Below are 12,650 nucleotides of genomic sequence, written 5' to 3' on the forward strand. Positions count from 1 at the left end.
AAACATTATGGTGACTCTGCACCTTCGATTAGAACAGTGAACAAAATTTTCGGAGTGGCCATATGGGCACAAGTGACGCTGAACGTTCTGGACGCCCTGTTGAGGTTACTACTCCAGAAATCATTGATAAAATCCATGATATGGTGATGGATGACAGAAGAGTGAAGGTGCGTGAGATTGCTAGTGCTGTGGGCATCTCGAATGAACGGGTACATAATATTTTGCATCAACATTTGGACATGACAAAGCTATCCGCAAGATGGGTGCCGCGATTGCTCACGCTGGACCAAAAACGAAATCGTGTGAAGTGTTGCAAGGACGGTTTGCAGCTGTTCCAGAAGAATCCGCAGGACTTTAAGCGTCGTTTCGTCACTGTGGATGAAACATGGATACATCACTACACTCCTGAGACCAAAGAACAATCTAAACAATGAGTTACCAAGGGGGAATCTGCGCCAAAAAAGGCGAAGACCGTTCCTTCGGCCGGAAAGATTATGGCGACTGTCTTTTGGGATTCGCAAGGAATAATCCTCATCGACTATCTGGAAAAGGGTAAAACTGTTACAGGTGCATATTATTCATCGTTATTGGACCGTTTGAAAACCGAGCTGCAAGAAAAACGCCCACGATTGGCCCACAAAAAAGTCCTTTTCCATCACGACAACGCACCAGCTCACACCTCAGCAGTTGTGGTCGCAAAATTAATGGAAATAGGGTTCCAACTCGTTTCACATCCCCCCTATTCTCCAGACTTGGCTCCCTCGGACTACTATTTGTTCCCCAATATGAAGAAATGGCTGGCGGGAAAATGATTTTATTCAAACGAGGAAGTGATTGCAGAAACGAATGGCTATTTTTCAGACTTGGACAAATCCTATTATTCGGAAGGGATCAACAAACTAGAGCAGCGTTGGACGAAGTGTATAAGCCTAAAAGGAGACTATGTTGAAAAATAAAAAAGGTTTACCCCAAAAAATTAAGTAGTTTTTATTTTTGCACGGACTTTTCAAACGACCCTCGTACACAAAGAGAACACAAATCTAATTCAAAATTTAAGAACAAATGAAAAAGTTATTTGTATAAATTTTGCCAGTGCCTCCTAGAATAAGAAAACATATCATATAGAAATCCCAAATTCATTTTCTTCTTCAAGAACTGTCCAACTCGGTTACTAGAAAAGAACTCCGAGTGGTATGCGAAATGTTGGTCAAATAAAATTCGGTTTATGGGCAGAAAAAGTTCTGTTTTTTTTTGTCTTCGGCCAGCATATTTTTAACTTCATTCAAGATTCACTGTTATGGCTTACCGAATAAGCCAAGGGAATAAACGTACGAGGTCTGTAAATTAAGTAATGAGAATGATTTTTTTTAAATTTTTTTATTCAAAAAGAATTACAATTCTATATTGTCACCTTCAAAATAACTTCCTTCTGAAGCCACACAGCGCTGGAGACGTTTCTTCCACTCCTCATAGCAGTGCTCGAACTACGATACTGGAATAGCATTCAGCTGGTCGGTTACAGCCGTTTGAATGTCTTCGACTGTCCCAAAATGAGTTCCCTTGAGGTGATTTTTTCCAACTTCGGCAAGAGAGTCACAAGGACTCAAGTCAGGCGAATAAGGAGACTGAGGAGCCACAGGAATGTTTTTACTGGCCAAAAGCTCTGGTTTATTGAATCGTTTATTGCTGTGTGACAAGGAGCATTATCGTGGTGCAACATCCACTTGTTCCTTGATGTTTGGTCTCACACGAATAGACCCTTTTTCGAAGTTTTTCAAGAACCTCACAGTAAAAGTGTTGATTGACCGTTTGACCTTGGAGGTAGAAACTCTTTGTGGACGATTCCGTGGATATCGTAAAAACAAATCAGCATGCATTTGATCTTCGACTTCGCCATCCTTGCTTTTTTTGGGCCTTGGAGTGGTTGAAGTGTGCCACGCCAAAACATTCCTGTGGCTCCTCAGTCTCTTTATTCGCGTGACTTGAGTCCTTGTGACTTTTTACTCTTCCTGAAGTTGAAAAATTACCTCATTTTGGGACAGTTGAAACCATTGAAAAGGCTGTAACCGACCAGCTGAAGGCTATTCCAGCACTGCTATGAGGAGTGGAAGAAACGTCTCCAGCGCTGTGTGACTTCAGAAGGAAGTTATTTTGAAGGTGACAATATAGAATTGTAATTCTTTTTTAATTCAAAAATTTAAAAAAATCAGTCTCATTACTTAATTTACAGACCTCGTACTTATTTTGAGTGACAAGCATCGACTGAGGCACAAAATTATTGTATAAATTTTAAATAATTGCGCGATTTGTGGAGTACTTTGTAGAAATTACGGTATTTATTGAGAATAAGGATCTGGCAAACTTTTCTCTGATCAATAATCATAAAGAGGATACATTTAATACAACCTTTTTTGCTACTATGGCGGCAAATATCAACAAATTATAAAGATTTCTGTGGCACGGCACCAGTGTTCAGTTAAGATCTGTTCATGCCATATCTGTTCTAGATTCATAACTGAACAAACTTCCAATTAATAAATCAGTAATATCAATAAATGAAATTGAACATTTAGAAAAATAAAATTATTGTTACATTTAAATACCAATTTTACCATATTTAAGAAATAGATTTTTAGTAATTTAAGCCACAAAATACATCAGAATAATTATGAAAATATTTATGGAAATACCTTCATAAGTTTATGATTTTAGAAATTTTTAACCTATTTGGTAGGCCAAAATAAAGTATACTTTGTAAAGGCCAAGTCCTGAGTCTCCTGAGCTAGTATTCTATAATTTATCCTTATTTGTAAAGAATTACCTTTACCTTCTTTCTATCCTGCTCCTTTTTAGAAACTATCTTTTTTCAGTTGTGGATGAATTAAAGGAGTTCGATTTATAACTTCACGGATTATCCCTCTCTCAAATGAGTACAAGAAAAATAAAATAATTTAAATCTTAGCACACTCTATAGGAGAGTACGCGCAACTCTTGCTCCTAAGAGAGAGTTATAACAGATTGGATATTTATGATTTAACCTTCTCACAGGCTGAGATATTATATTATATTTGTGGCTACTAGTATATACTCTTTAGTCCCACTATTTACACATGCTACCTATATCTTTATAGATGTTTTTTTACATATACAGATATGTATGTAGTTTTTCTTGGTCGCTTCTTATCCTTAATCGTAAAACTTCCGCCGTATATCTCTATGTCTCACATAATCATTGTAGAAAGAGAGAAAGACGGTTTTTGCTTCCTACTTTATGATACTAAACTGCCTTCTTATATCTTTCTAAAGATAGTTTATCATATCCTATTTACATTTTAGTGTCCGCAGACTTGTTCATTGGCGCTTTACTAAAACTAATATCACAAGTTAAAATTAGATTTATTATTATAGTATTAACTTAGCATTAATCCTTTTCATAGAAACAAGCTTGAATATATATTATACAGGGTGAGCCAGTAAGTATTGTCCATAGGCCTATTGTGTGTAGTACATCTAAAGTGGAGTTCAATGACGTATTGGCTAACTTCATATTTTCCACTGTTCTTGAGTGATGTCACTTTAATTTTTTTTTTTCTAAAATCATTACTTTTTTGCAATAAATATGTTATTACCCAAAAAGTTTTAGTCCGAATTCGATTCTGTTGACACGGTTAGAAAGACAGATAAATTTTCTAAAAATTGACACTATTTTGAAGCATAAGTTATTCTCCAAACAGCCTCGATCTTGAATCGAGAATGCTGGGAAAAATAAAAGTAATCGAAATTTTCAAGAAAACTCATTAGGCCCTTATGTGATCATTATCAGACCTAGGTGCTAGTTATCAAGTTGTTTAATTCATAGAAAACTCTTTAAAAAATTCAATGAATTAAACAAATTGATAAACTAACACTGTTGAGTGCTCGTGAACACGTTTTCTTGCAAAACAAACGTAATTTCTCATACGAAGATAAAAGGAATCCTGGAAAATGATATACCGTTTGAAAGCCCATTAAACAAAGAAACTTTTATAAAAAGTGGCCAGCACCTAGGTCTGATAATGATCACATAAGGGCCTAATGAGTTTTCTTCAAAAATTTCGATTACTTTTATTTTTCCAGCATCCAGGAGGAAGATTGAGGCTATTTGGAAAATAACTTATGCTTCGAAATGGTGTCAATTTTTAGAAAATTTATCTGTCTTTCTAACCGTGTCATCAGAATCGAATTCGGACTAAAACTTTCTAAGTAATAACAATTTTATTGGAAAAAAGTAATGATTTTAGGAAAAAAATTAAAGTGACGTCACTCAAGAACAGTGGAAAATATGAAGTTGGCCAATACGTCGTTGAACTCCACTTTAGATGTACTACACACAGTAGGCCTATGGACATTACTTACTGGTTCACCCTGTATAAAACAATCTGCTGTTAAACTGTAAAAATACTCAAGAATAGAGGCAACTGGACTTCTTGATAGATTACACGACTATCTGCAGAGCAAATACGAGGGTCGTTTGAAAAGTCCGTGCAAAAATAAAAACTACTTAATTTTTTGGGGTAAACCTTTTTTATTTTTCAACATAGTCTCCTTTTAGGCTTATACACTTCGTCCAACGCTGCTCTAGTTTGTTGATCCCTTCCGAATAATAGGATTTGTCCAAGTCTGAAAAATAGCCATTCGTTTCTGCAATCACCTCCTCGTTTGAATAAAATCTTTTTCCCGCCAGCCATTTCTTCATATTGGGGAAGAAATAGTAGTCCGAGGGAGCAAAGTCTGGAGAATAGGGGGGATGTGAAACGAGTTGGAACCCTATTTCCATTAATTTTGCGACCACAACTGCTGAGGTGTGAGCTGGTGCGTTGTCGTGATGGAAAAGGACTTCTTTGTGGGCCAATCGTGGGCGTTTTTCTTGCAGCTCGGTTTTCAAACGGTCCAATAACGATGAATAATATGCACCTGTAATAGTTTTACCCTTTTCCAGATAGTCGATGAGGATTATTCCTTGCGAATCCCAAAAGGCAGTCGCCATAATCTTTCCGGCCGAAGGAACGGTCTTCGCCTTTTTTGGCGCAGATTCCCCCTTGGTAACCCATTGTTTAGATTGTTCTTTGGTCTCAGGAGTGTAGTGATGTATCCATGTTTCATCCACAGTGACGAAACGACGCTTAAAGTCCTGCGGATTCTTCTGGAACAGCTGCAAACCGTCCTTGCAACACTTCACACGATTTCGTTTTTGGTCAAGCGTGAGCACCTTCACTCTTCTGTCATCCATCACCATATCATGGATTTTATCAATGCTTTCTGGTGTAGTAACCTCAACAGGGCGTCCAGAACGTTCAGCGTCACTTGTGCCCATATGGCCACTCCGAAAATTTTGAAACCACTTATAAACTGTTCTAATCGAAGGTGCAGACTCACCATAATGTTTATCAAGCTTCTCTTTAGTCTCCTGAGGCGTTTTGCCTTTCATAAAGTAGTGTTTAATCAACACACGAAATTCATTTTCGTCCATTTTTTGAAAATCACTCGACTTCCTCGATTCAAACGAATGCCAAACACAAAGAAACAGACCGATCTGGCTGAAACTTGGTGTTTGTTCTTCCAAGAGATGCTACTAACTAAACATAACCTCGATGCGCGCCAGTGGTGCTATCTCTCTGACTTTGCACGGACTTTTCAAACGACCCTCGTAATGTTTTAAATTGCGGCGTTTGAAAAAAATTGTCTGAGAATTACAGTGAAAGAAAGTCGTGATTGATTCTTTTTCTTTCTCAGCTCTGACGTAAAAAATCTCATTAAAACAAAACCAAAAATTGCGTAAAGTGATCTTGAATATTTAATTTATTGGAGAGCTTTCCCCTAATCGTCACAACCAAACCAATGGGAACCAAACTAAACCGCACTGGTTATTTTTTTTTTATGTTTTATTATTATTTATTAAAATAATAAATTAGTCTATAATTGAAATTACAATAAATAAATAAAAATTCATAAAGAAATGAATACGACCTGTAATCGTAATTCGAATTGAGTCAGATGTTCGTGGAATAATAAAACAATTTCATAAACATTCTCCATTTCGGTCATAAATTGTAAATCAATAATCTACCTGGCGCGTTAACAAGTTTTCGCCTGAATCAATTGTTTTATTATTAACTAGATTCTGTTAGAAGTTAGTGGTTTTCATATTTTCTACTTTATGTAATAAAAGTTTATGTAATAAACGTTTGTAATTTTATTAATAAAAAGTTAAAAAGAAATTGCCTAAAAACACATTATTCAAGTATTACTATTCAAAATTGAACACAATAAAGAAATTTACCTGTAACCTTCATTGTGCGGCCAATATTCATGAAAGTATAAACTAAAAAAGGTTAGTTTACCTTCATTCAGTTCTTTTTTTGCTTAATTTATCATAAATTCATTCACATTACGTTCAAAAGTTTGGTTAATTTTTGACTTCCTCTTACTAGGTAAGAGAAACTTCCGTTTTGAAGTTCTCTGGGTCAGGAAAAAAAAAATGATTTTTTTGAAAAACGAGGTGAATAAAGCACATGTGTTAAAAACAAATATTCGCGAATGATTAAGATCTATATTTCGAGAAGCCAAATATAATCCTAAAGAATACGAGGTGTGGCTATTAAATAACGAGACTGATGCTGCTACAGCAGAACTATGCATGCGCCAAATCCTAACGACCGACATCTGTGCAGCGTAAAGCCTTCTCTTTCGATTGCAGCGTCTCACGTGTTTGTAGAGAAATCTATCTGACCGGAACCGTCGTTTGTGTAAGAGGTGTTAGTTTCGTTTTGCCGAAAACATGATACTATACATGTAGTAGAGCAACGAATTGTCGTGAAATTTCACATGAAACTTGGTAAAACCGCTACTGAAACTTATCTTTTATTAAAAGAAGTTTATTGCAATGAATTTTTATCACGTGCGCAAGTTTTTGGAGTGGTTTAAGCGTTTCCAAGATGGCCGAGAAGACGTCGGAGATGATGACCGCCCGGGTCGCCCTTCCACGTCCAAAACGGATGAAAATATCGATTATAATTAATCAACATTACTACCGTGAGGTGCTTGTTCAACTCCGTGAAAGAGTAAGGAAAAAACGGATCCGATTAGTGGAAGAACAAGTCATGGGGGTTCTCCATCAAGACAACGCGCCAGCTCACACTGCATTGTCTGTCAAGACGTTTCTAGCCAAGTACAACATCCCAGTTTTAGGCCATCCGCCTTATTCGCCTGACCTGGCCCCATGTGACTTCTATCTGTTCCCCAAAGTCAAATCTGCATTAAAAGCTACACGATTTCAGTCCGTTGAAGCTGCAAAAAGAAAAAGCGGCTCGCGTCATGCAGGAGCTGACAGAAAAAGACTTCCAGCACTGTTTCGAACAATGGTAAATTCGCATGGAGCGTTGAAGGGATAGGGGTGGGGTGTATATTGAAGGTGATAAAATCTAAATATGTATAAATTTAAAATAAAATGTTTTACAGCAATAGTCTCGTTATTTAATAGCCATTCTAAAGAAATAAGGGCCTTCTTCGATAGTCAAGTAGCTATAAAAGTACTAGCCAATACCACAGTATGTTCTAAACTAGTAGGAGATCGAAGAAAATGCCCTGTCCGCTTAGGGAAGGATGGATACGACTTTTCTGGGTCTCTCGATTTCCAGAGACTGAAGACAATGAAAGAGTTGATGAACTAACTATCAAGCGAACGGTTTAGCATATATTTAATGGGCTAGAACTTGCCTTACCAATCTTGAAGTGATATAGTATCTGGATTATCAAGACGTGAGGGGTTGACTCTAAACACTCTTAGTGAGGTGCTATCGACAGGATAAGAGATTTATACAGGGAATTTAATCCTAGATACTTGGTACTTTTAGGGTTTTTTTAGACTAGGCATGCTTTTGTGGATGATTACCTGCATACAATATCGGAAAGAAGACATCAACATTTTGCCATTGATGATGATAGGGTGTAAAAGTTCCGTTTCACCATTGTTTCGCTTCTCAAAGACTAGTAAATAGGATATTTGGTATTAGCCCTGATATTAAGGGAAGACCACGGCCACCTAAAGATCAGTGATATTCATAGATATTGCATTGATAATCTTGGAAATGTTCTTCCGGGTGTATTTAGGGACTCAGGCTATCACGATTTCCGGTCATAACAATAAAATAACCTCTTACTATTCGATTTTAATTAATAATCAGAGTTAAAATAACTAGGAAACTATAAAGAATCTGTTTCTAATTCAATTAAACTAATTAGAGTTACTTTTATTACGTTCTTAGAAAGAATTATTTTTTTAAATGCTTCTTCTAATTACATTTTATTGTTGATTTTTTGTTTTTAAATTATTTTCTAAGAAAATAATCTGGAATCTACGTAAATTATCTAACAAACGACATGCAATCCTTCCACAGTGGGAGACTCCATGAATATTGCTTGCTACAAAAAGAATTACTTCGGCTAGTTTATCTCTTACTCTTAAAAAACAGAAAACTGAATGTGCTTTAGCATCTAACATTTTATTTGCAATCAATAAAAATAAATTTTCGAAAATATTGCCAAAAAAAAATATTGATTTCTCTACCTTGATGTGTACGCTGTTGGTCTGAATGTGAAAATCCATTACTCTGCGGAACACCCCACAGTGGCCAGGGTGAATATCCAGCTGGATAAAGGCCGTAACCAGCAGCTCTAGCGAATTCGGCGGCCGCTCGTTCTGCAGCTCTATTTCTTAAGATTCTGTTTATTGAGCTAACTGACGGTGCTGTACCATTTGTGCATACTCCTGAAACAGGTTTTTTTTTTTTTTTTGGAAACAAATGGGTTAAGAATGAATGGATGAGATAATAATTGAAGGAAATTGCAATATCATATGTTCGAGGTAAACAAATGTTTATTATAAAACAATTATTATAACTATATTGTAAAATATGTTTCATAGCCCTGAAGATGACAGGTTGAAAGCTCGGCCGAATTAAAAAACATCATGACGGGAATTGGCGTTATACCGCAATAAACAATACCGGACCAATAATCCGGTATTTCAATAAGAAAACGCTTTGAAAAGACCAAATCTTTCATCCAATCTTATACATACGGACAGTGGTCAAAAAAAAGTATTCATACACTAAGTTTTCTTACTTTATCTACTGAACTTTTGTTTCTAGGATGACTATTTCTTCAGCACTGAAATCGAAGATACGAGGGTCGTTTGAAAAGTCCGTGCAAAAATAAAAACTACTTAATTTTTTGGGGTAAACCTTTTTTATTTTTCAACATAGTCTCCTTTTAGGCTTATACACTTCGTCCAACGCTGCTCTAGTTTGTTGATCCCTTCCGAATAATAGGATTTGTCCAAGTCTGAAAAATAGCCATTCGTTTCTGCAATCACCTCCTCGTTTGAATAAAATCTTTTTCCCGCCAGCCATTTCTTCATATTGGGGAACAAATAGTAGTCCGAGGGAGCCAAGTCTGGAGAATAGGGGGGATGTGAAACGAGTTGGAACCCTATTTCCATTAATTTTGCGACCACAACTGCTGAGGTGTGAGCTGGTGCGTTGTCGTGATGGAAAAGGACTTTTTTTGTGGGCCAATCGTGGGCGTTTTTCTTGCAGCTCGGTTTTCAAACGGTCCAATAACGATGAATAATATGCACCTGTAATAGTTTTACCCTTTTCCAGATAGTCGATGAGGATTATTCCTTGCGAATCCCAAAAGACAGTCGCCATAATCTTTCCGGCCGAAGGAACGGTCTTCGCCTTTTTTTGGCGCAGATTCCCCATTGGTAACCCATTGTTTAGATTGTTCTTTGGTCTCAGGAGTGTAGTGATGTATCCATGTTTCATCCACAGTGACGAAACGACGCTTAAAGTCCTGCGGATTCTTCTGGAACAGCTGCAAACCGTCTTTGCAACATTTCACACGATTTCGTTTTTGGTCAAGCGTGAGCAATCGCGGCACCCATCTTGCGGATAGCTTTGTCATGTCCAAATGTTGATGCAAAATATTATGTACCCGTTCATTCGAGATGCCCACAGCACTAGCAATCTCACGCACCTTCACTCTTCTGTCATCCATCACCATATCATGGATTTTATCAATGATTTCTGGAGTAGTAACCTCAACAGGGCGTCCAGAACGTTCAGCGTCACTTGTGCCCATATGGCCACTCTGAAAATTTTGAAACCACTTATAAACTGTTCTAATCGAAGGTGCAGAGTCACCATAATGTTTATCAAGCTTCTCTTTAGTCTCCTGAGGCGTTTTGCCTTTCATAAAGTAGTGTTTAATAAACACACGAAATTCTTTTTCGTCCATTTTTTAAAAATCACTCGACTTCCTCGATTCAAACGAATGCCAAACACAAAGAAATAGACCGATCTGGCTGAAACTTGGTGTGTGTTCTTCCAAGAGATGCTACTAACTAAACATAACCTCGATACGCGCCAGTGGTGCTATCTCTCTGACTTTGCACGGACTTTTCAAACGACCCTCAAACAATGAATTTAATGCTCTCATTTTCTTTTATAAACATAAAGAATTGAGTAAAAAGCAGAAAAATAAAACTCTTATTGAAAACTCTTGTTTGGAGCGAAAAATTCGAAAATTGAAATGTTCTTCCAGAAAAGAGCTCAGAACCAATTTAAAGAAATCATGGGCAGAAATCACATCTCAAGAGATACCAAAACCTGGTGGAATCTATGCCAAGGAGGCTTCAGGCAATAATAAATGCAAAGGGATTGCTTACAAAATATTAGTTCTTTAGTTTTGCGTTAATTATAACATTCAGACTGAGTGTATGAATTCTTATTTTGCGTACAATAAATTATTTTTCTGCTTTTTAATCAATTCTTTATGTTTATATAAGAAAATGGGAGCATTAAATTCATTGTTACTATCTTCGATTTCAGTGCTGAAGAAATAGTCATCCTAGAAACAAAAGTTCAGTAGATAAAGTAAGAAAACTTAGTGTATGAATACTTTTTTTTGACCCACTGTATATTTAAATTAAAAAATGAATTTGTTTCAGGATATAAGCAATATAAATGGTGAAGTGCTATAGTGATACATGCATTGAGTATAATGTGCATGTAGAAGCCCACAAAACAGTGGTAAAGACATGCATTAAGGCATGTTCACCTTCTACTACATAGCTTCATTGTTATCTGGTTACATCACACCTCACTGTTCCATAAATGGATGACAATTCAGTATTTATATTACCTTTCAAAACGACTATTTTGTATGAAATAAAATTTAATGAATAACTATAAAATAAGAATACTTTATTATGTTATTAAAATTTACCGCAAATATTTGTCCTGGTATTGCAAAATTTATTTTTAATAATTTGAAAGATTACCCTTTCCAAAAATTTGCTCGAATTGCTCCCGAATTTGCGATGACTAATTTATGATGAATCTACACGTCTAATATTATTGACAATCTTATCTTAATGACATAATGGAGGTTTTTTTTTTTTTTTTCATCAAAGCTTATAAATAATCATTCAAAACTAATCAATTTTTGGAGAAGGAACAAAAAGTAAATGACCATTTTATTTTTGAGTTATTATTAATTAACTTTGATCGAAAAAACCTCCATTACATCATTAAGATAATTTACACAAACAATTGTAGTCAAGAAACTAAAAATTTGCGACAATTCTTTCCCACTTCCTTGTTTCGAAAAATTCGAACAATTTTTGTAGCGATTTTAGGTATTTTATTACTATTGTGCTTTATTGCTACCGTATTTTTTACTTCCGTTTTATTAAATAATAATTGTTCGAAATTAAAATAGTTACTTTACTTTTTGTTCCTTCTCCAAAAATTGACATACAAGTAAATTAATAATTTGATATCAGTGAAAAGCCAGTTTTCTGCATTTACACCCCTCGGTTCGGGGTAGGGTTTTATCAAAAACAAAAAAATCTATATGGTCTTGAAGCTCAATAAATGCGCAACTTTTTCTGTAATTGGGTGACTCCTTGTTTAATTAATCATTGAAAAAATACAGACGAAAATTTTAACAAAAAATCATCGAGAACGAATTTTTTAGACATTAAAGTAAAAATTTCATTGTTTAATAGAAACATATTGAAGCTCTGGGTTAAGCAGATTTATAGGAAACAGAAGCAATAGCTCTTTCGTTTGGAATGAGCAGATTTGTGGTAGGATAAAGGATAGAAAAGTTACGACCGTTTTTTATGGTGGAAAACGCGAATATCGACGGAAAAGTTAAAAATGCAAATATCTTGGACACTATTGAGAATCAGGCCAAAGTGAATAGAATATTTTTTTGTTGCATTTGAGCTGTTGCATCACCTCCTGAAGTTTCGATCTCTCCTCCGTGTACACCCTGTATAATCAAGATATAGTAACGATTTCTTACATCAAGGCTGTCCATGAAAACGCAGAGTGATTATGACAGATTTCCATGGAAATATAGAGGTAAGGCAAGGCGCTGTATCCTTTACTGTACGGTGTGACAAGCCCTGGGAGTGATCTCCTAGAACTGAGGCAAAGAAGTAGATCTACTTGGGTGCAAAATTGGCTACATATGCTGACAAGGTTGCCCCCGAAGGCCCAAAACAGACACCTAAAGAAGCTCAGCCAGGAATTTGGATG

At 36.1% G+C, this 12,650-nt stretch overlaps 1 protein-coding gene across 2 annotated transcripts in view; it reads right to left on the minus strand.

Moving 5' to 3' along the window:
* The window catches only part of LOC141461461 (paired box protein Pax-6-like), a 138,027-nt gene that overhangs the window by 7,830 nt on the left and 117,547 nt on the right, over positions 1–12,650 (minus strand). Inside the window, exon 4 of one of the 2 annotated variants that reach the window (XM_074142599.1) lies at positions 8,606–8,806. The exons of the other annotated variant lie outside the window; for it this stretch is intronic. Coding sequence (XP_073998700.1) covers positions 8,606–8,806 — 201 coding nt within the window. The remainder of the gene's footprint in view (positions 1–8,605; positions 8,807–12,650) is intronic. 2 annotated transcript variants of the gene reach the window in all.

The sequence above is a fragment of the Rhodnius prolixus genome, unplaced genomic scaffold, assembly GCF_049639745.1.
Source record: "Rhodnius prolixus isolate KJV_2025 unplaced genomic scaffold, Rpr scaffold_6, whole genome shotgun sequence".
In the NCBI taxonomy this organism is placed as follows: domain Eukaryota; kingdom Metazoa; phylum Arthropoda; class Insecta; order Hemiptera; family Reduviidae; genus Rhodnius; species Rhodnius prolixus.